The sequence below is a fragment of the Mus caroli genome, unplaced genomic scaffold (genome assembly GCF_978045245.1).
Source record: "Mus caroli unplaced genomic scaffold, Mus_caroli_1 scaffold_2, whole genome shotgun sequence".
NCBI classification, from domain to species: domain Eukaryota; kingdom Metazoa; phylum Chordata; class Mammalia; order Rodentia; family Muridae; genus Mus; species Mus caroli.
In genome coordinates this window covers 158,204,114-158,228,330 of record NW_028227257.1, presented here as the reverse complement: position 1 = coordinate 158,228,330, position 24,217 = coordinate 158,204,114, and the positions used below count along the sequence as shown (strand labels likewise).

The window sequence follows — 24,217 nt, the reverse complement described above, 5'->3', positions numbered from 1 at the left end:
CACACAACTGCTTTCTGATTGGACTTGATGCCTGTTCCACAGGAGGGAATTCTGCGACTACAAACCAGAGCAAAAACTCATGGCTGGAAAAGTCATAGATCCTACTGTGGTTCTTTTGCCAAACAGACAGGATATGCCTATCAAATTGCCTTCGAATTAATGTTGCTGTCAGCTTTGGTCAAACGTGTTTCTTTATTCGGTGGTCAGTGGTTACTCAGAAGTTTAACAACAGGTCAAGGTTATTTAAAAAAAAAAGACTGTGGAATGCCCAGACATCTACATCTCCAAGACTCAGGGAACGGTGCAGTAAGGAGCAGAAAGAATGTAAAACCTGGAAGGAAGTGTGGGGATTAGAAGGAACACTGACCAGGCATTTAGTGACTCATACAATCTTGAATTCACAACAACTGTGATTAACTGCAGATGATCTGCACAAAATTGAACCTGTCAATATCTTGTAGTAGCAGTGGAAAGGCTTCATGGGACCCATTCTCCCATGAGAACTTACACACATTTAATTGTTGGTAAGGAGGGAAATTTTCTTCAGTGGTATAGCTAATGGTAAAGTACACATGTTCCTATAAGCAACATTAATGGAAGTCACTGTGTCACACACATACATCCCAAGAAAAGATTTTAAAAAGTAAAAGGAAAGCCGGGCGCATGACTTTAATCCCAGCACTTGGGAACCAGAGGCAGGTGGATTTCTGAGTTCGAAGCCAGCCTGGTCTACAGAGTGAGTTCCAGGACAGCCAGGGCTACACAGAGAAACCCTATCTTGAAAAAATTAAAAAAAAAAAAAAAAAAAAGTAAAAGGGAGCTATTTACAGAAAGGAAAGGAAAGAGATTAGCAGGAGTGGAAGGGGGACTTGAGTGGATAATGGGGGCTGCATATGATCAAAATACAATGAGGAGATCATGTATAAAAATAATGAGACCTATGTTTGTGCATAATTCATACATGCTACTGAAAGAATTTTAAAAACTTACTCTTTTAAACCTGACCTGCATATTAAAGGATGTGTGGAAAAATAGTGTTTGTCTAAAAGAATCCATTGAAATTTTATATATATATATGTATATATATATATATTAAAAATATATATATAACATATATTTTTTTAAAAAGCCTAGTCATATTGATCATTGTAAAAGCCAAATAGTAAGTACATAGCAATCATTGTGTACTTATATAACATCATTTCTCTGCATACATGCATATGTCCATATGTAAACAGAAGCACATATGTATACGTGCTCAAATAAATATTGTTGGCTGAAATACAGTCATCCTTCAACACCTGCTGGATGGTTCCAGAAACCTCTATGGATTCCCAAATCCTAGAATACTCAAGTACTTTAGATTTCATTTTATATACATATATATATATATATATATATATATATATATATATATATATATACACACACATATATATATGTGTATATATATATATATATATATATATATATACACATAAATTTTCCTCCTGTATTCTTAGTTATCTCTGGGTCACTGATAACACCATAGCCACTTATCAGTCAGCAGTGGGAATAAGTTTTGAGCAATGCATGCTTAGGCTTTTTGATTGTCATAAGCTCATAGAATAGACCTACACAAACTAAGATTGCTGCACCACCTCCAAGCACTATGACCCAAGGACAATAGTGGTTAATGCAGTCTGTCCTTGACAAAATAATGACAAGTTGTTGACCATTGCATGACTATAGTTGCTATATGGGAAATTTACCAAGAAAAAGTTTTGACATATTCAATGCAAGAGTTTTTTCCAAGTATTTTTGCCTAGTGGGAACAAGAATGGATTCACAGGTCTGACCAAATACATACAGATCCACTATCAACACCAGGTTGACATTGGTCTTGTAATGTCTCGTAGTGTTTAGAACCCTTGAGAATGTTCTTGGGGGAATCCTTCATTTTACATGTAACATACTTCATTCCCTTTGCCACACTACAAGCTGACAAGCGGTCCTTGAAGAATGAATATTCTTATCTCCTCATTTTTCAATTCACCCTTGCCAAAAAAATGTTAGGCAGGAGAGCAGCTTCTTGCCCCTACCAAATTGCCTTGCTACATTTTATCAAAACCTAACACTTCCCCTTTTTTTTTGGACAATTTTTTCATTTGGTTTAGGGGATAAAAGAAGGCTATGGTGAAAAATATCCTTTATTTCCATCCTTTGCTATACCCTGGAGCTTCTGTGTACTTACAAATAAATGTACCAAAGCTGTTACTATTTCACAGATATCGTCATAAAGTAGGGAACCATTTGGTAAATACATTTAATCACAGGTATTTTAAAATGCAGTCCATTTTAGTGTGTTTTTAAATGGATGTAAAACTCTACATCCCTCTGACATCATAGTATTGCATCTTAGTAGCTCTGTTATCACAGTGACCAACTATGTAACAAAAACAAATTCAAAAGGAGGGAAAATACTATTTTGACTCTTGATTTTAGAAATGTTAATCCAGTTTCTTCACTCAGGCAGATTGTCACAATGGCAGAAACGTAGAAGAAGCTGATCACTCCATAATCAACAGGAAGCAGAGAAAAGAGATAGAGGGAGAAGCCAGAGCAGGCTATAACTGCACCCAACATGGACACACCCATGATGACTTACTTCTTTCAGCTAGGCCCACTTCCTACTTTTCACCACTTCCTAAAAGTATTATCTTGTTATAAATAAGTCAAGGGGTTAATCCATTCTTCTCTGGAAACTTCACAGAAGGGTGCTTCACTAATCTCACTGATATTCCACCAGAACAAATCAACAATCAAAACCATCAAGAGTGGCATGAGGCCTTCTCTCCTTCTGATAAAAGAATCCTATGGCAAGGTGAATACCAAAACAATGTCCACTTTGTTCACTTGACATTAAGGACCAGTAGTTTAGACTGAAAAAAACAAATTCAGGATTTATTTGCTCTGCAGCAGGTCCCAAGATTTAGCTTAACAGATATCAGATATCAAATTAGAAATATCCAAACATGAAATTCCAAGGCATTTGAGGCCTTCTTCTCCAAGCTGTTCTCTTCATGGATTGCTTTATTCTGAAGGAAAGAATGAAAACTCAACATGTATGCCCTGATAAACTTTTAGAGACCTCTAACGTCTCTGTCTCTTCCTGTTTCAGATGGGTGAATCAAATGAAGACATAGACCAGATGTTCAGCACTTTACTGGGGGAGATGGATCTCTTGACCCAGGTAAAACCCTCTACTGAACCTGAAAACTATTGGGGGATGGGGTGGTCAGGGATTGCAAAATGTGATACAAATGCTTCCTTTAAAAAACGTCAGAGACTAGCAACATCATGTGCCCTGATGGAACTATGACCGTGTTGGGAGAAAATACTAAGACTTCTCATTGGTTCTGCTCCTCAGTGCTCATGGCTTGATATAATGATCACACATACAGTGTCTGTGTGTATCATGTCCCGTGAAGGAACTCCCATGCTTCCTTCAACAACAAACTCTGAGCAACAGCCCTAGTGCTTACCTATCTTCATAGAGAATAGCTGATAAATGGCACTGAATAACATGCTTTTGTGCCACCCTTTAAGGAAATACTGTATTTCAAAGGCCTTTTGTGTGTTCTTAATGAACTGTAAGGACTCAGTTCCCTCTAGGAAGCATGAAAGCCACTCAGCCGCAGACTACATATCTGAGAAAGGCAGCCAATCGAGACCAGAGTGACCTTATGTGGCAGTCCATCCACAGCCCAGGAGTCAGAGGCTGATTCTGGTTACAGAGTCCTGTGAGCTTTTCTGTGCCTTTAATGTTCTTACAACTGTTTCTTAGTTTCTGAGGTCACTCGACTCATCACTTCCACATACAATGTTTATAACTACAGATAGCACAATATTCTAAAAAAAAAAAGATGAGAGTGTTAAGGTCTCTTCAAAACACATGTACAGTCTATTTTGAAGACAGTTTGCTCAAGGGAAAATTAACCATTTTTAGTTAGCATTTATTTTCTATTCCCGATAAAATTCATAAAAGTTTAGATTCTCTGAAAGAGGAGACAAGGGGTAAAGGCACTTGCTATCAAACCTGATGACCTGAGTTCAATCTCCAGGACTTGCATTGTAGGAGAGAACTGATCTCTGCAAGTTGGTTTCCGGCCTTCTGCACATGGGTACCATGCATGATACATGCACACACAAACACACACATATACTATGATAGATAATTTTTTAATTTTTAAAAGAATAGAAAAATATGAGGCTTTGAGGAAATCATGTTTGAGGGTGAGATTTATGACATAAACACATTTCATTGGGCCATGGTCTTTTTCTGTGCATTTACTCACATCTTTGACTAACAGAAAAAATGAGCATCCTGACTGGATTTTTCACTGTCACTCTAGAGTAAGAAAGGAACTTTATCTCATCTCCTGGGTTTGCCACAACCAAGGTCATTTAGGTTTTGGTCTTTGTTGTGCCCAAGATGATGGAGTCCTCAGCTCTCTTGATTCATGAGAGTCTCCCAGGTGGGTCCCAAGGTTTGAGTCTAGAGAAGGAAGGCCCTCCCTATCTTGTGCTTTTCTATGATCTGTTCAGTAATTTGAACATTTCCAACTTCCTTCTGAGATGATTAAGTATCTCCCCAGTTATTCAAAGAGCTGCTGCTTTGGTCTCGATGGCTGAATTTTGTGCCTGATCTTTTCCTTGAAATTAGAGGTATGATTAAGAGTGATGGATAAACCTTGGTATCTGCAGTTTCCTAAGATAAGCAAAAATTAAAGAGGGTCGAGATGCATTAATGTGATTGTAATACTGAAAAAAATCGAGCTTACAAAAAAATTGAAATAGTTGTGTGAAGAATCCCCATTTACTGTTCTCCCAAATTTCTAAATGATTAACACATTGTTCTATTTGTATCCCCCAGCCTCTCCCTCATATCCTGATAAAAGTTGCCTTCCATGTAAATACAAAAATTATAATTTAATAAATGGTATTGGAGTAACACAGCTGTTAAGAGCTGTAGCTCCAGCTCATGCTTTATAACTTAATGAGTTCCATGGATCAAAGATCTAAATATATGAAGGAAAGGAAAGCATAGAGGAAAAAAAACGCTTATAATCTTAAAATATGACCACATCTAAATAACAGAGAGAAGCTACAAAACATAAAATGAAATATTTTAAACTGGAAACATTTAATTTCCGCATGGCAAGAAGATAAACAATGAAAATATGATATCAAAAATCAACAAAAGCAAAACTAGTGGTCCGAGAACGCACGCAGCTCAGTGGTAAAGCAGTAGCTTGGCCTAGACAGGCTCTTTTGGGGGAAGCTTATTTATCAGTCTCGATTGGAAAAGTCAGAACATTAATGCCCTTGGGGTACACAGGTAATTGGGAGTAAACAAATCTTTGAAAGGTTTTTGTAGAAGAATTTCTTCTGCAGATGACTGGACTTCTTTTTTCTTTGATGTCACTATGTAAGTCCTTATAAAATTGTGTGTAGTAAGTGCCTTCACCAAGTCAGCAAAGTTTCTCTGTTGTTTAGAAAAATTAACTATTTCCTTCTCATTATTGTCAAGTAACACAGTCTGTTTCAAAACATGTTTTATAGAACAGGTTTTTTAAGCTGAAATTTTCTATACTGGAAAAGAAATGATAAAACATTTCAAGTAAAAAACACAGTTTTTAAAAGCATATTTGCAGAGAAAATGTATAAACATGAGTGGTTTGGGCTTCAGAAATGTTGGTTTTGTGACTCACTCACACAAACCGTGGGATCTGTTTTCACAGAGTTTAGGAGTGGACACTCTTCCTCCTCCAGACCCCAACCCACCCCGAGAAGAGTTTAACTACACTGTGGGGTTTAAGGATTTAAATGGTAAGCACAGAAACTTGTTTCTTAAGAAATCTGAAGCCATAGCAGTGATGGAGGTCTCCATGGGACCGATCCTGACCATGAAACCAAGGAAATGTGGACTTCATGGGAAATAGTGTGTAAGTCCTGGATGGTGCATTGTCGTTTACTGTGTCTACATTTAATTAATAAAATCAATTAGATATTTTCACCTATGATGAAAGAGAAGACCAGCTTCCATTTATGAAAAGTCTCGAGATAAACTTATTGGACAGAGCACAGCGTCCCCAATTAAGGGAGCTAGAGAAAGTACCTGAGGAGCTGAAGGGGTCTGCAGCCCCATAGGGGGAACAGCAATATGAACTAACCAGTACCCCCCAGAGCTCCCCGACACTAAACCACCAACCAAAGAAATCACATGGCTCTAGCTGCATATGTAGCAGAGGATGGCCTGGTCAGTCATCAATGGGAGGAGAGGTCTTTGGTCCTGTGAAGGTTCTATGCCCCAGTATAGGGGAATGCCAGGGCCAGGAAGTGGGAGTGGGTTGGTTGGTGAGCAGGGGGAAGGGGCAGGGCATAGGGGGATTTTGGAGGGGAAACTAGGAAAGGGGATAACATTTGAAATGTAAATAAAGAAAATATCTAATAAAAAATAAAAACAACAACAACAAAAGAATCCAAGATGACATGAAGAGGGGATGGAGGGGGGAAGTGGGGTGTGAATATGTTCAAAATTTACTGTACACGTGTATGGGATTCACAAACAATGAATAAAAATATTATATACTATAAAAAGGAACTTTCTTATTACTAAGGAGTCAGTAAGAAATGTCTCTTCAAGGATAAAAATTAAGTGTTTAATAACAATTGACCATGTATGAATGGGAACTGATTCCAAGTACATTTTATTCTAAATATGTATTTTAAATTACAAGCATGTATCTGTATATAGTTTACTGTTTGAAACTTTCAGTCCTCTGGAGATTAAATCTTTACTTTATAGCAAGATCTTCTTCTTTTCAATTTATTGCAGAGAACTAATCTGATGATCATGGAAATGATGATGAATCTTGAATTATTTCTCACTTCCATGTTAGTGAAAATTCACTGGAACTCTTGGTGTCAGACATTGAACCACAAGGGCAGTCTTGCTAGAACTCTTGAAAAGAGTAGCCAAGTCTTTCAGTGACCCCAAAACATAACTGAAGTTACAAAGAAGCTCAGTCCAGAACCCCAGTCCCGGCTACTGTTTCCATTTCTCACCCAGCTTCACTGTTTCTGTCTTTTGCAGTATTTCCATGATAAGCCCAAAGGCACCAATGACTGTTGATTGGTCAGTTATAATGCACCTCTTTCTAGTGGTCTCTATTCTACACTTATTTTCTATACTCTACTATTCACCATAAAACAAAATGTATTATTCCTGCCAGTTCTAGTCACTGAGATAATAGCATCCATGAAGTTTCTAAAGAGTAGTACACTTTGCGTAGTACATTTTGACAACCCTGTCTAGCAGACACTTCCACATAGGGCCTCCAGTGAGTGTTTTGTTTGGAGAGGAGTTCCTAGTTTTATTGTTTTGTTAACTTGATCTCACCTCATGATGGAGTTCTGGCTGGCCTGAAACTTTCTATGTAGACTATGGTTGCCTAGAACGCTCAGAGATTCACCTGCCTCTGCCTCTGGAAGTGCCACAAATGAGCACTTTATCATCAGTTCCACTAAAATTTAAGTTTAGTCAGTGTTCTTACTGCCGTAGTAAACTCCAGGTTTTCTAAACACTTAGGATTTAGCATCAAAAAAGTCCCAAAGATGATAGAGTCAAAGAAACCCACAAATCTCCAGGCACAGCCCGTTACGATGTGGCAACAAGGGGACAATATGCCCATCGATGGATGGCTTTGGGAGAGGGCAGAACTACCAAATTCCTAATGTATATAAAGTTAAATTTGTTTAGAATACATTTTTATTGCCCTCAGTTAAATTATTGCTAAAATGAGTTAAAAATAAGTTAAACAAGTTAACTAAAAATGAATTAAAAATTCAGAGAATAACAGACTTCAGCATGGAATCCATTTCTCATGCCCAATTCTTCAGTATGCAATTCTACATTGATTAATAAAAATTAATCTATACTAACACATTTAAGCTATAGCAATACATTTTGAGCTCTTTGACAGATTAATAAGATATTAAAGAACATTTGAATGTAAATGAACTTTTCTTTAGACAGTAATATAAATATCATTGTAGGGATTTTATCACTAAAGTGCTTATAACTATATACAATATAGTTATAATTATTTAGAGTAATGTTTATTAAAAGGTTTTTCATTAACAATAGTGGCTGACCATGTTAGGAAATTATAAACAAGTTTCAGTTTGGGCTCATATCGCTGAAATTTTTTAAAAATAATATTTTTATGCAAAAATAGTTTATAAAAAATCTGCTTCGCTCATTTTATGGTCAAAGCTTGGAATGAGTGCTGTGCTAGAACTCTTATAATGATGAGCTGTGCTATAATGGCACTGAGGTTGTCCAGTTTTTAGTAGGCTCCATTTCTGGCACTCCCATTTCCTCATTCTGGGTCATCATGCACAGGGTCCATCCTTTGTCACTGAATCATCACTTGGTGAATGCCTGATTGCCAGCACAATCATCTGCTGATGTTATCCACCAATGCCACATCCTCTGAACCCAGCAAGCTAGCCCACTTGCTGAGTATGCATGTGCCCTTATCTCACAGTTGGGTGAGATCTGAAAGAAATCTCCTCTATATCGCTCTAAAAAGCTGTGTTCTCTCTATCTTATGAAAGCTCTCTGAGTGAGCCCACTGCCTTCACAAAATCTTTACTACTTAGTCTCCTTTTTATTTTCTTTTATTCTTTTGTTGCATTAATCCTGCACTTCAGAATGTAAGGTTCTGGGTGGTTAAGTGGGGGGGGCTTCCAGAGGTTTGCTCTGCACTTCCTAAAGGTGGGTGAAACCCAGCTGACCACCAGTGGGAGAACTCCCCCTCCACCCATTTCCACTTTCCTCTTCCTCTACTCTTCCAAAGCCCAAGGCTCTTGCAGCAAAATATTCAAGAGTCCCTATGTAGGCATCTGCTCATGTGCTCAACTCTGACTGTAGCTGGAGATACGCCAGTGCAGAGCATATTTCCCTCTTTTCTTCTTGTTAGGAACTTACTTACACTATGTACTGATTGTATTATTTTAGGAGTGTCAATATGTGAATGTGTCCCACTGCATAAAAATACTTCCAACCTTTTTTACTGTATCATAGAAATTTAAATAATGACTCCCACCTATGTACATATTGCTCTTTAAAAAAAAAATGCTTTCAGGTTTTTCCAGGTACAAATAGTTGATTTGTTTTCCAAACATTGATACTGCTATTTTTTTCCTCTTAGAGTCCTTAAATGCACTGGAAGACCAAGATTTAGATGCCCTCATGGCAGATCTGGTAGCAGATATAAGTGAAGCCGAACAGAGAACCATCCAGGCTCAGAAAGAGTCCTCTCAGAATCAAGATCATTTTGCACTTCTGAAGGCTTCAGATGGCCAGGGTACAGCCTCCGGAGGTTATGGAGCAAGTGCTGCTGCCATTGATGTTAGCCACCATGAGGAAGCTTTACCACCTCCACCCGTAGAACCCATGCTAGACCTTCTGCCTCCTCCTCCTTCTCCTCCTGAACTTCTCTCTAAAGTAAGTCCATAGGACCCAAGATGGCAGGACTGTTGCTCTTCATTTACTATCTACCCATCATCTTGGACTTTCTTTGAAGTGACAATTACATCTATCAGTTTGTATGCCCACACCTCTGAGGTACTGGGAAAAAAGATAGTGTGTGTTTATTACAAATCTGGAGAGGCTTCAGGAGCAGCGTTGTCTTAATCTGTTTTCTATTGCTGTAACTGAATACCACAGATGTTTAATGTATAAAAGAAGAAAGGTTAATTTAGCTCACAGGTCTGAAGGTTGGGGAATATTAAAGTATGGTTCTGGCACCTTCCCAGTTTTGAGAGAGGGCTTTCTGCTCATGCCCCCTTGCTTTAAAAAGATATCACTAGATCCCGTCTTTTAATTCTTCACAAGGGAATTAAAGTTCAACATCTGATTTGGTGAGAATATTTAAAGTGTAGCAAGTATATATGAAGAACCCATTAAGACCAAATATAGTGTTTATAGCTTGGGTAAAAGTAATATGCATATTCCTTAATAATACTCAAGCTTCATGGATACTTACAGCCATCCATTAGACAGAGCACAGGGTCCCCAATGAAGGAACTAGAGAAAGTACCCAAGGAGCTAAAGGGGTTTGCAGCCCCATAGGAGGAACAACAATATAAACTAACCAGTACCCCCAGAGCTCCCTGAGACAAAACCGCCAACCAAAGAAAACACAAGGTGGGACATGCTCTAGCTGCATATGTAGCAGAGGATGACCTAGTTGGTCATCCATGGGAGGAGAGGCCCTTGGTCCTGTGAAGGTTCTATGCCCCAGTATAGGGGAATGTCAGGGCCAGGAATGGGAGTGGGTGGGTTGGTGAGCAGAGGGATGGAAGAGGGGATAGGGGTTTTTTGGAGGGGAAACTAGGAAAGGGGGATAACATTTGAAATATAAATAAAGAAAGTATCTAATAAAAAGAAAAAAAAAAAGAAAAGAAATGCCTGGCTTCTAGGAACAGTTTTTACCAGTCTTTTAAACTCCTGTTAAAAATAAATTGTAGGGCTGGTGAGATGGCTCAGTGGGTAAGAGCACCCGACTGCTCTTTTGAAGGTCCAGAGTTCAAATCCCAGCAACCACATGGTGGCTCACAACCATCCGTAACAAGATCTGGTGCCCTCTTCTGGAGTGTCTGAAGACAGCTACAGTGTACTTACATATAATAAATAAATAAATCTTTAAAAAAAAAGTATTTAAAAAAAATAAATTGTATTTTTAATTTGGTTACAAAAAAAGGTACTCAAGCCGGGCGTGGTGGCACACGCCTTTAATCCCAGCACTCGGGAGGCAGAGGCAGGTGGATTTCTGAGTTCCAGGCCAGCCTGGTCTACAAAGTGAGCTCCAGGACAGCCATGGCTATACAGAGAAACCCTGTCTCGTAAAACCAAAAAAAAAAAAAAAAAATTGGGATGCCTTCATTGGGGAGGGCAAAGACAGGTAATAAATGCTTGATATTTATAAATTGCTAAACTTTGTAAAATAACTATATAATCTTCATTTAACATGTTAATTACATATTTTTCAAAAAAAAAAGAGTAAAAACACTTTGAAGACTTTTCTTAAATAGGTCCTTTAAAAATATTTCCAAGTAAGAACCCTGCTCAGTTTCCTGTGGGCTCCTCCTATTGTCCTGAATGGTGGTGGTCAGTACCATTCAAATCATCGTAATGATGCTGGGAATGCCTACAATTTTAAATTTAAATCACATGATAAATCCACATTGTATCACATTCATTGCTTCATTGATTGAGACAAAGCAGAGTCGCCAAGCATAGGGCCCCTCGTGGTATCAGGGGGACCATCAACTCCTTGAAAGTAAATACAAAGTTGAGTGTTCAGGTAGATACTTACAAAGTTCCTCACTTTCAATTGTTCCTAAAGTATCTTGGCACTCAAAATTATTTCAGAAACCAGTGGTATTAGAAGAGATAATTCTACTTTCAAACAGTAGAGATGTAACCCTTTTTTTTCCTTTCATGAAAAACAATTCAATCTCTTATCATTATAAATAAACAAATAATATTTTGCTGACATGACGCTGATATAGCTGTCTATTGTGAGACTATGCCAGTGCCTGGCAAATACAGAAGTGGATGCTCACAGTCAGCTATTGGATGGAACACAGGGCCCCCAATGGAGGAGCTAGAGAAAGTACCCAAGGAGCTGAAGGAGTCTGCAACCCTATAAGAGGAACAGCAATATGAACTAGCCAGTACCCCCTGGAGCTCGTGTCTCTAGCTGCATATGTAGCAGAAGATGGCCTAATCGGCCATCATTGGGAGGAGAGGCCCTTGGTCTTGCAAAGATTATATGCCTCAGTACAGGGGAATGCCAGGGCCAGGAAGCAGGCATGGGTGGGTTGGGGAACAGGGAGGGGGGAGGGCATAGGGGACTTTCGGGATAGCATTTGAAATGTAAATGAAGAAAATATCTAATAAAAAGTTTAAAAATAAAAAATAAATAAAAACATAAACAAATAAACAAGAGAGCCTTAATAGTCCTATTGATAAGATTTACATTATAAAATCAAAGGCGTTTGAGCTCCTTTGAAATATAAGAATATTGCACACTCTTTGCTGATGTTCATTTTTGTGTTCATTAGTGGAGTGTTTGTTTTATTTCATTTTGTTTGTTTATTTTGTTTTGCTTTGGAGTTTTTGTGATTTATAAGGTTAAGTTTTGGCTTCTGTATTAAAATGTAGGCTGTTAAAGACTCTTTAAAGCTCCTAATAAAAGCTAGGAGTCCTCCTCTAAATAGATACCATAAACCAAGAGGATGTGTATAATGGTAGGAAGTGCTCAACTCCCTTAGGATGAATGCTTTAATAGATTCTGTAGGTTGGTGTCTGTATTAGTTATTTTTCTGTTGCTGTGATAAAAATACTACTACCAGAGCAACTTAAGAGTTTATTTTAGCTTACAGCTATAGAGAAATCCCATCATATTGGGGGAGACCCAGCAGCAGGCTTGCAGAGCAGGAAGCTAACTGATCACATTGTAGGCACAGGATAGAAGCAGAAAGCCAACTGGTCATGAGACAAGGCCATAGACTCTCAAAGCCCATTTCCACTGATGTACTTTCTCCAGCAAGGTTCCACATCCTAAAATTTCCAGTACTTCCCCAAACAGCACCACCAGCAAGGGACAAAGTTCAAGTACATCAGTTTATGAGGGATATTGCTTCATTCACATTCACCGTCCCCTGTTCTTTGAGCTGAGCACAGATAGCATGTTCTAAGTATTCCATACAGTTGTTGAAATCATAGTTTCATCTCTTCGAATAAAATCCTCAAGGCTATAATCAACAGCTGCTTTCTGTATATTTGAGTAGAATATTTTAGTCAAGGGCATTACCTACATTCTGAAAATGAAGGATGTGAAATTTTGTAATTTTGTTTCTCTAAATGAACCAACACACAATTAGTCACTGGTGTGATTTATTGGACTCTGTTGACTGTCTTGCCCCTTTACAGGAAGAAGAAGAAGCCAAAGCAAAGGCTGATAAAATTAAGTTAGCACTGGAAAAGCTGAAGGAAGCCAAGGTTAAGAAGGTAAGCTATCAAACACATTTGCATAGGGGAGTTAAATTAATGATGTCATATTATAGTTACTGGTAAACAGTATAATAAATGTTCACGTGCCTCTGAGAATACAGGTCAGTAGTTGGTTATCTGTTTAGCATGCACAGGACCACAGCTTTAACAGTGTCATTGAAAGAATACTCAAGTAGCACTTTCCAAATAATTTTTAAAGAATTCTCAGAACATAGTGACATGACAACATTTTTCTCTATATAACAAACACCATTTAGCTAATTTGCGATTTCTAGGTAGGGAACCTACCTCCATCCATTTCTTATAAGGGCTTTCTGATGCCCCATGGCAAAGAGCTCTCCATTGTGAGAACAAGAGTGTCCAAAAGCATTTGCTTAGCTCACATGTGACTTTTTGCTGGTTTCACATACATTTTCCCATAAACCAGGATAGTGGGTGTAGAAATCCCCTTTAACAAGAAAGAAAAAAGTCTTTGGTTTTGCTATATCCTAGGCAAGGGCCTTCTCAGTTCCATTTTGAGAACTTAAAATATGTCCATCCTGGAATCCCTTCCCTGAGGGATGCTCTCTGGGGTCTTCCATAGCTCTCTGCTTATAGCATCCTCTGGGCATGCTTTAATTGGGTCACACCTTAGCATCCTTGGCCTCACATTTACACAGTTTCTTTTGTGAATTTTATGCTCCTTGGGAAGCCTCTAGACATTAAGCTTATGTGGTTGTCTCCCCATGAATCAAACATTTGTTATTAATCTAGTCTTTAATTTGTGTAAGCTTTGAGTGATCTGTTTCTTATCCTTCTTTACCAGTTAGCCTATAATTTTCTTGAACATTTTTGTGAGCATAAGGTGTTTTAGGAAGATATGTATTGTATTACAGTAGAAAGCCTTGTATCTAACCTGATTAGAACACTACATCTACTATTAAAATGTCAGTTAATTTTTTAGTTAATGAGACAAGTACTCAGTCTGCATCTTATTTCAATTGAAACATCTGTCATCTCTCACTAAGGTGAATTGTCTTTGTCATGTCAGTTCTTGAATGAAGGAATTGTATACATGGTGAATAATTCAATAAATATCTCTTGGGGAGCCCACATCCAGACTTTCAAGGCTCATATGTGAAGATGTTTTCCAGATAGAGCTGGTTCAACCAACATATTGCTCTCTGCGTGTATGTGTGAGCTCTTCCTCACTGTGACAAGCACCTAAGATGATGACCTGGATTAGTGACTTTCCTCACTGCTGTGATGAATGCCCAGCAGTAGCAGTCCTAGAGAGGAAGGATTGACTTTGGTTCTCCATTTGAGGTTTTAGTGCATGATAGTGGGGAAGGCACAGAAGCAAGACAGTCAGAGGCTGTAAGAGCAGGAACATTAAGGCCAGTGGTCACATGGTGTCTGCTGTCTGGAAGCAGAAAGAGATGAATGCTCAAACATGTGAAGCCTGTCATGGACATCTCACAACCATAAACTACATATATCATGCACCACTCAGGTCATGAGGGAAGAATTGCCATGCTGTTGTCTAAGATCACCTATCCCTGAGCTGGGTGTGGTGGTGCACGCCTTTAATCCCAGCACTCAGGAGACAGAGGCAGGCAGATTTCTGAGTTTGAGGCCAGCCTGGTCTACAGTGTGAGTTCCAGGGCTATACAGAGAAACCCTGTCTCGAAAAAACAAAAACAACAACGTGATCTGCGTGATCTGGCTGCCATTATCTCTCTAGCCTCAGTTCTCTCCATTCTCTTCTTCTCTCCCTCTCTTCCTCCCTCCTTCTCTCTACATTTACCTCACTGTAACTACCTGTCCTTGTAACTGTCCTTCAAACACTCCACAAGTCCTTGTTGTGGGACTACCTATCCCTTCCACTCTTACCCAGATTCTCACTGGATTTTTTCTGCCCCCCCCCCATGTATTCAGTCACCTTCTAAGTGAGAGTGTCCCCAGCACTGTACACACTACTCCCTAAAATTCTCCTCAGTGATTTATCACCACACAATGCACTACCCACTAATTCATTGCCTATCTATTCCCCAGAGTCTCCATGGAAACCCTCTAAAGACTTTATCCTCTTTAACAATGCACTCTGACTTTAGAGGAGTTACTAGGTTTGTATAATGGTCCAGTGAGACTGTTACTTGTTTTAAGCTAAATTCCAGTAAGGAAGGCAAATGCAGTGATGAAAATTAAACCAGGCTCAGTATGGTGTCTCCTGCCTCTTTTCCCAGCACTGAGGATCTAGAGGCAGGAGGATTGAAAATTCAAAGCTATCCAGGACTACAACACTAAGTCTTCCTCCTCCTCCTCCTTCTTCTTCTTTTAAAATCCATAAGCATGAGCCAGAAAAGAAAAAAATGGAAACCAGAAGAATTGCGAGGCATTGCCTAAGCCAATCCTCACATCCATTGGTGATAATGAAGCCTCCCTGGGAAGGAAGGGGGCTCTTGAGCAAAGTCCTCAGCAGCAGGAAGCAGCTAGATACACAGGACAGTAGTAAAGGTGATCCTCAAACAGAGATGAGTGTTGATGATGCAACAAGTAAACCTTAGCTTGACGAGATGGAACAGAATGAAAGACTGTTGACCACACTTCAGTGACCTACTGAGTAAAAGCAAAGGAAACAATTGATGTTAATGTGGCAGGTAGGAGCCACAAGAGCACATAGATAGCAGAGCGAGTTTGGACTGTGTCTTAAGTACAAGAAGCCTTTAGGGGAGCTCTAAATGGAGAGATAGAAGATTAATTAATAATTTTAAAAATCCATACTGGCAGATTCACAGAAAATCAATTGTAGGGATGTGCAGGTGGTCTATGACTGTATTGGCTGATCTGGACTAGGTGGGTGCCCTGTTCCTTCTTTAGTATCCCATGTGTGTCCCTCCCCCACTTACAGGGGGCTGCATGATGGGTCAGAGAGGACTATGTTCCTCATAAATAAGGACTGTTGCTCTATCAAGAGTATACAGAGTGACTAGGCTCCCATGGGAAATAAATTATAGTAGTGGAGAATGGCAGTGAGGGGACTTGTTCTAGATTGTTCTAGCACAGATGAGCTTGTGTTGGCTTGAGGTAAAAATGAATAAATAGCAGGTGTGGATATACTGTATGGAATGGTTTTGCCGATGGATGCAGATAAAAGACAATAAGGGCAGAGAGGCTGCAGTACGAGGATCTCAAGTTCAAGAGAAGCCAGAAAACCCTGTCACATAAAACCCCAAGGACTCGGGATGTCCTCACTAGTAGGATGTTTTTCTAGCATGTGCAAGGGCCTGGGCTTGATCCTCCCTCAAGAGAGGGAGGAAGAGATGGAGGGAGAATGAGCAAGTTTTTTGAAAAATTATAATTATGCACTTTTAAGCCACCAAAATGTTTATAACTGAGGGTCACATTGTGTGATTTCAGAAAAGAACTGAAAAGAGATATGTCTCTTACAAGAGAAGGTGGGACAAGGAGCAGATGTGGTAGCTTTGCTCTGGCTGGCCTGCGGAGACTTTGCTCCTTTTATTTACAGTGACTTTATGGCAGTAAACACAAGGCACAACCTGCCTGGATCCATGGAAGATCCAGAACATTGCACTCATCAGTAGGAAGGGATGGAAGGATCCTGACTCTCCGACTACATTTTTTAAGACATGACCCTGAGTCGCGTGGTGGTGGCAAACGCCTTTAATTCCAGCACTTGGGAGGCAGAGACAGGCGGATTTCTGAGTTCCAGGCCAGCATGGTCTACAAAGTGAGTTCCAGGACAGCCAGGGCTATACAGGGGAAGCCCTGTCTTAAAAAACAACAACAACAACAAAGACATGACCCTGTGTGTGACACAGTACATTAAGCAAATAATAGAAATGCTCCACATTTAAGGAAAATAACTTTGAGCATTTTAAACAATGAATGTGAGTTAGAACAAGAAGGCTGAGGAGGAAGATGACTCTTACCTCAAACTTAACCCAAGTTTAAGGGCAGACTGAGTTACACTGAAAGACCCTGTCTCATAAGAAAACAAGGGGGAAACCCTCCCTCATTAGCAGTATTTGCTCTTAAGGATTTGGTGGAATGCTGACATTATTCTGAATTACAAATGATGTCCATAGCTTATAGCATAAAGCTTTTGAAGCTGGAAACACAATCTGACTAATCTATTAATTTAATTTATTCTATTTTTTTTTTTTTTTTTTTTTTTTTTGGTTTTTCGAGACAGGGTTTCTCTGTGTAGCCCTGGCTGTCCTGGCACTCACTTTGTAGACCAGGCTGGCCTCGAACTCAGAAATCCGCCTGCCTCTGCCTCCCGAGTGCTGGGATTAAAGGCGTGCGCCACCACGCCCGGCTTAATTTATTCTAAAGCTCTGCGGCAGAAGAACAATTCCATTTGTAAATCTTATTATAGAAGGCCAAAAATGTAATTTGCATGATTTAGGGCTAAATATTTCCCATTTTTAACAACTTGCAAATAAAAGTGAGATTTCATTATCAAGGCATTTGGCCCATTGAAGATCATGTGACTAATTAGTTGCGTAGCACCGTGGTGCTGTGGCGCTGTTACACTTTGATAAGTACCCTCTGCAGCTTGCAAATAGAGTAGAAACTGTGAAGAACCACAAGTATGAGTTCTTCCTTTTTATTCACTTTATTTTTCTAAATTCTACAATTATGGATATTCATAAATACATATGGATTAAACTTAGTTTGTAGTTTATGCCAAAAAGAAGCCTCTTACATCATTATGAAACTATGTGGTTTAGCAATGTCTCCTTCCATATAAAAAAATGAAAGGAAAAAGCAACATGTTTTCCTTTCTAAAGCACCTCTAAGTAGGAGTAAAATGTGGTCAAATGTCATGATTTTTCTTTATCATAAATATTGCTTTCAAAGCCCTAACATCAGTTGTGTTTCCCAGGAATGTAACTATTCTATCGCCATAATTCTCAGCAAAGAACAGCATGTATGCATTCCACAGAAAAATACAAAACCAAAAACAAAACAAAACAAAAGACCCAACTCTAGTCAAGCTAAAGAAGGTATAATCATCATGACAGACCAGGGGGCACTCCAAGGTGACACTTGTCCCCTCCCTGTACCATCAGACTATTGAAGTAATGAACCTTAAAGAATTAAAATTCCACCAGTAATCCCATACAGAAGCCTTAAACTCTGTCACCAGCCTGTTCTAGTTTCCTTCTGTTGATGTGATTTAAAAACTCTGACCAAAAGCAATTTAGGAAGGAAAGGGTTTATTTGACTTGCACTTCCAGATCAGGAAAGACCTTTGAGAGAAGTCAGGTTAGAATTGAAGGCAGTACCTAGGATAGCAAAAACTCTTCTCAAGGATAAAAGAACCTCTGGTGGAATCACCATGCCTGACCTAAAGCTTTACTACAGAGCAATTGTGATTAAAAACTGCATGGTACTGGTATAGTGACAGACAAATAGACCAATGGAATAGAATTGAAGACCCAGAAATGAACCCACACACCTACGGTCATTTGATCTTCGACAAGGGAGCTAAAAACATCCAGTGGAAGAAAGACAGCATTTTCAACAAATGGTGCTGGCACAACTGGTTGATAACATGTAGAAGAATGCAAATCGATCCATTCCTATCTCCTTGTACTAAGGTCAAGTCTAAGTGGATCAAGGAACTTCACATAAAACCAGAGACACTGAAACTTATAGAGGAGAAAGTGGGGAAAAGCCTTGAAGATATGGGCACAGGGGAAAAATTCTTGAATAGAACAGTAATGGCTTGTGCTGTAAGATCGAGAATTGACAAGTGGGACCTCATGAAACTGCAAAGCTTCTGCAAGGCTAAAGACACCATCAATAAGACAAAAAAACCACCAACAGATTGGGAAAGGATCTTCACCTATCCTAAATCAGATAAGGGACTAATATCCAATATATATAAAGAACTCAAGAAGGTGGACTCCAGAAAGTCAAATAACCCCATTAAAAAATGGGGCTCAGAACTGAACAAAGAATCTCACCTGAGGAATACCAAATGGCAGAGAAGCACCTGAAAAAATGTTCAACATCCTTAATCATCAGGGAAATGCAACTCAAAACAACCCTGAGATTCCACCTCACACCAGTCAGAATGGCTAAGATCAAAAATTCAGGTGACAGCAGATGCTGGCGAGGATGTGGAGAAAGAGGAACACTCCTCCATTGTTGGTGGGATTGCAAGCTTGTACAACCACTCTGGAAATCAGTCTGGCGGTTCCTCAGAAAATTGGACATAGTACTACCGGAGGATCCAGCAATACCTCTCCTGGGCATATATCCAGAAGATGTCCCAACCGGTAAAAAGGACACATGCTCCACTATGTTCATAGCAGCCCTATTTATAATAGCCAGAAGCTGGAAAGAACCCAGATGCCCCTCAACAGAGGAATGGATACAGAAATTATGGTACATTTACACAATGGAGTACTACTCAGCTATTAAAAAGAATGAATTTATGAAATTCCTAGCCAAATGGATGGACCTGGAGGGCATCATCTTGAGTGAAGTAACACAATCACAAAAGAACTCACACAATATGTATTCACTGATAAGTGGATATTAGCCCAAAACTGAGGGTACCCAAGATATAAGATACAATTTACTAAACGCATGAAACTCAAGAAGAATGAAGACCAAAGTGTGGACACTGTGCCCCTTCTTAGAATTGGGAACAAAACACCCAGGGAAGGAGTTACAGAGACAAAGTTCGTAGCTGTGATGAAAGGGTGGACCATTTAGAGACTGCCGTATCCAGGGATCCATCCCATAAGCAACTTCTAAACGCTGACACCATTGCATACACTAGCAAGATTTTGCTGAAAGGACCCAAATATAGCTGTCTCTTGTGAGACGATGCCGGGGCCTAGCAAACACAGGAGTGGATGTTCACAGTCAGCTATTGGATGTATCACAGGGCTCCCAATGGAGAAGCTAGAGAAAGTACCCAAGGAGCTAAAGGGATCTGCAACCCTATTGTCGGAACAACATGATGTACTAACCAGAACCCCGGAGCTCTTGTCTCTAGCTGCATATGTATCGAAAGATGGCCTAGTCGGCCATCACTGGAAAGAGAGGCCCATTGGACTTGCAAACTTTATATGCCCCAATATAGGGGAATGCCAGGGCCAAAAGAATGGGAATGGGTGGGTAGGGAAGTGGGGGGCGGTATGGGGGACTTTTGGGATAGCATTGGAAATGTAACTGAGGAAAATATGTAATAAAAATATTAAAAATTAAAAAAAACAAATAAAGACTAATACAGAGGGCTCCTCAAAAAAAAAAAATAATTGAAGGCAGTAACCTGGAGGTGGGAATTATGGAAGGAATGTTTGCTTGCTTGCTCATTGGCTAACCCATAGATATATTTATGTTTACCTAGCATTTTATACAGTCCAGTACCACCTCTCAGAAGAATGATGTTGCCTACCCACTGTGAGCTGGGCCAATCTGTATCAATTAATAGTCAAGACAATCCCTTGCAGATATGTCACAGACCAACCTGATAAAGACAATTACTCAATTAAGATTCTTTTCTCAGGTAATTCTAGGCTGTCTCAAGTTGTCAGTAAATGAACACAACCAGAGGAAAAAATATATAATATATACATATAATATGTATATTATATATTTATATTATATATTATGTACAGTGCTATATATATATATATATATATATATACATACATACACACATACACACACACATATATATACATCTACTTAACACCCATCCCTGTAAGGTTCAAGGAAGAGAAGGTGAAAAGGTTGTGAGAGCCAAATGTTGATGCGGACTGCTGTAAAAGAGCACCTTCTGGACATGACAGGGTTGCTGTCTCATGAACTCCCAACAGCTGCAGTTGCTTGCAGAAAACTTGTTCAGGATCAGGACAAAGTTCCAGCATGGGAGAGGAATTCATGAAGCCCTAACCTTACCTAAGAAGCTATTATCAGTTGATGACACTCAGGAGGGGAAGAGGCAGTTTCTTAAGGGATATGGTCCCTGGTAGTTTGCCCATTCTCCAATGGATGGGCCTGTGTATAGATACATATTGGCAGCACTGACTGGATTCAATAAATTGAAAAAAGAGAACATGGAGTTGGGATGGGATATGGTAGGGGATGTTGGAAGAGATAGAGATGGGATTATGGGGGATTAATATGATCAAAATACATTGTATACATGCCTAAATCTCTCAAAGACCAAATAGAAATATAGTTAAAAAGTGGGATACATCCTCTGACCTCTCTGTGAACTCCTTTATATATCAGAAAAACACAGGATGAGAAATAAATTCGAAAAACACAACCAGACAATAAACAAAGCCCTTGGCCCAGTTTCAAGACACTGATTTCTGGTGGGGAGACAGAAAGCAAACAGAACTGAAGAAGCACTCACTTCTCATTTTCCCAACATCCTTCCACTTTTGTTCCCATTCATTTTTAGGGCCAGAAGTATTTCTTAATTAAAAGGTCTCCTTGTGTCTTTACAACTGAAGTCCCATTGTTAAGGGAAATTTTAAGGTATGGCAGCCTTTGATAAGCTAGGCTTATCAAAGTGTGCCATACCCAGTGTGCCAATTAAGTAAAGCTACACTGGGAAGAAAAAGAAATAAAGGAAGGGGTGCAGAGCTCCTCAAGTAATTGTTTAGGACGTTGGCAAAAGGTTTAAAGAGTGGACAAGAGATTTGTGTAATTAAATAGTCCTGGTTAATGACTTATATTGCTAAGCACTCAGAGTCACTTATTCAATGTACTTTGACCAATTGAGTCATAACTCACTGACAAGAGTCAAGAGTTGCGTTAATCTATGGATAAAAAGATATATATTTAGAAGGCAGTTTGATCCTACATTGTTTAGTAAAATAATAGATAGAAGTAGGTTTTCTTCTGGGGCCCATAATCCCTTCAGCCTTGGGTTCTTGGTCCAGTTTACAGTACCAGGCATGGGTTCTGTCCTGTGGAGCAGACTTTAAATCCAATCAGAAAGTGGCTGGTTACCACCCATAACAATCATGCCACTACTGCTGGTAGTGAGAAAAGTCAACAGTCTTACCCAACTGTGAACCTAGTGAGCTACAGTAAAAACAGCCTATCAAGATATCCAAAGGATGCATTTCTAATGCTCAGTGGCAGAAACAATAACAATGCTGACACCTTAAGCTTAGCAGACTGCCCCAGTTGCTGGAACTAACTAACTGTTCTGTGGCTTCATCTTCAGCTTGTAGTTAAGGTGCACATGGATGATAGCAGTACCAAGTCACTGATGGTGGATGAGCGGCAGTTGGCTCGGGATGTTCTGGACAACCTTTTTGAAAAAACCCATTGTGACTGCAATGTGGACTGGTGCCTTTATGAAATATATCCCGAACTGCAAATTGGTAAGTCTCCTCGACACATCTGGGTTGCACTTCAAAAGCCTGTTTTATTACAGGTTTTAGTCTGTTTTAACCACTTGTTTCAATATCTCAAGACATGATGGCATGTGTCTCTGCCTTCATCTGAGATAAATCCTTGTCTCTTTGTTTCTTTGTGGCAGACACTCAGTCGGTAGAGGGTAGCCAGGCTTTGGATGATGTGAACTTCATTATGTCACCTTGCTAGTCACTCCAAAAGGGAAAAAAAGGGGGCAGTGTGGTTCATCCTGTTACATGCTTAGGAAGCTCATTAGACTGCAGGAGATTCTGGGTATCTGTCTGCTAATATTCCTTTAAAGAGTACTTCCCTGAAGCATAATGTGACTTCCAGACCTTACATCTATGCTCATTTCTTCTTCCCCTGTCTAAACTTGACTGATCACCAATTTCTCAACCCCATAGAGCAAAGAGGAGTGAAATAAATTGATGATCTCTCTCTCTCTCTCTCTCCTTTAAGCAGTTTAATAACTTCCCTCCTCCTTCCCACTCATCCCCTGGGCAACACTATCTCCCAAGAGGGTTGTATAAAACTCAGAATTATCTGCTTTTGAGGCTTTAGGGCAATTTTTTCTATAGAAAATGGTCCACATTAAAACTGTTCCTTAACCAGGCATGGTGGCACATGCTTGTAACCCCATCCCTGGAGAGGCTGAGATAGGAGGAGGATGAGTCCCAGACCAATTCAGGCTATGTAGGGATAGTCTATCTCAAAACTAACACAAAGCAAAGCGAGAACAGAACAAAGGCTTGCTGTTTCCTCCATTTCTGAATGGGAAACAGGGAAGGAGCAGCTTCCTTTACTATCCAGCTTGGTTCAGGTGTCCACCTATTGTCCTTAGAGTTGTAGAGTCATAGCTTAGGAGTTTCACAGTCTGCATCCTCTTTGGTCTTCCCATAGTATTTACCTCTGCTAAGGATGTTTTCAAAGGAAAAACAAACGCTAACAGTTAAAAAGCAGGATAACTCACTACAGCCCAAAATACTGAAATTTCCACCATTTATCATGTTTTTATGTAAAATAAACTTAAAACCTGACAGTGACATATAAAATAGTAGGAATGCTGCACTACTGTTACAGGCATGGGTGTTAGTTCACACCTCAGGCACTGAAGTCCCCCAGTTCTCCTGCCTCTTTACAGCAGACCATACAGAGACATGTTGCTAGTTCAGGAAAGGAAATAATAGGTTGGAGACAAGGCACATAGGGGCCTGGAGGTGTGCTGAGGAGGGCCCCAGTAACCTTTTATGAGTCATTAACATAGTACCTGCCTCTGTCGACTTCAGATACCTACCCTTTTTTTCAGAGCATATGCCTTTGGCTGAATAGATTCAAACCCAGGTAAGTAAGGACTGCCAGTCTTTAGAACCCTTGTGAAGCAGCATTGTGCTTAACTCAGTAATAGACTCCCACCTGAAATATCTTTTATTTCATCAGAGAGAGTTTTTGAAGACCATGAAAATGTTGTTGAAGTCTTATCAGACTGGACAAGAGACACGGAGAACAAAGTACTGTTTTTGGAGAAAGAGGAAAGATATGCTGTGTTTAAAAACCCTCAGGTAAGATGGCCTGCATTTCCTTAAACTATGTAATGAAGGAAGAAGTTTTTGTCACCTGTGTACTGACCAAACCATAATCTCAGGAAATCTCACAAGTGTGTTGCTTTCAAAAAAAAAA

The 24,217-nt window shown here is 39.6% G+C and overlaps 1 protein-coding gene across 1 annotated transcript in view; it reads left to right on the top strand.

Annotated features, from left to right (window-relative positions):
* Window positions 1-24,217, top strand: part of Apbb1ip (amyloid beta precursor protein binding family B member 1 interacting protein) — a 98,191-nt gene that overhangs the window by 40,202 nt on the left and 33,772 nt on the right. The window contains exons 2-7 of the mRNA XM_021155983.3: window positions 3,161-3,232; window positions 5,784-5,871; window positions 9,261-9,556; window positions 13,052-13,129; window positions 22,347-22,506; window positions 23,978-24,099. Coding sequence (XP_021011642.1) covers window positions 3,161-3,232; window positions 5,784-5,871; window positions 9,261-9,556; window positions 13,052-13,129; window positions 22,347-22,506; window positions 23,978-24,099 — 816 coding nt within the window. The remainder of the gene's footprint in view (window positions 1-3,160; window positions 3,233-5,783; window positions 5,872-9,260; window positions 9,557-13,051; window positions 13,130-22,346; window positions 22,507-23,977; window positions 24,100-24,217) is intronic.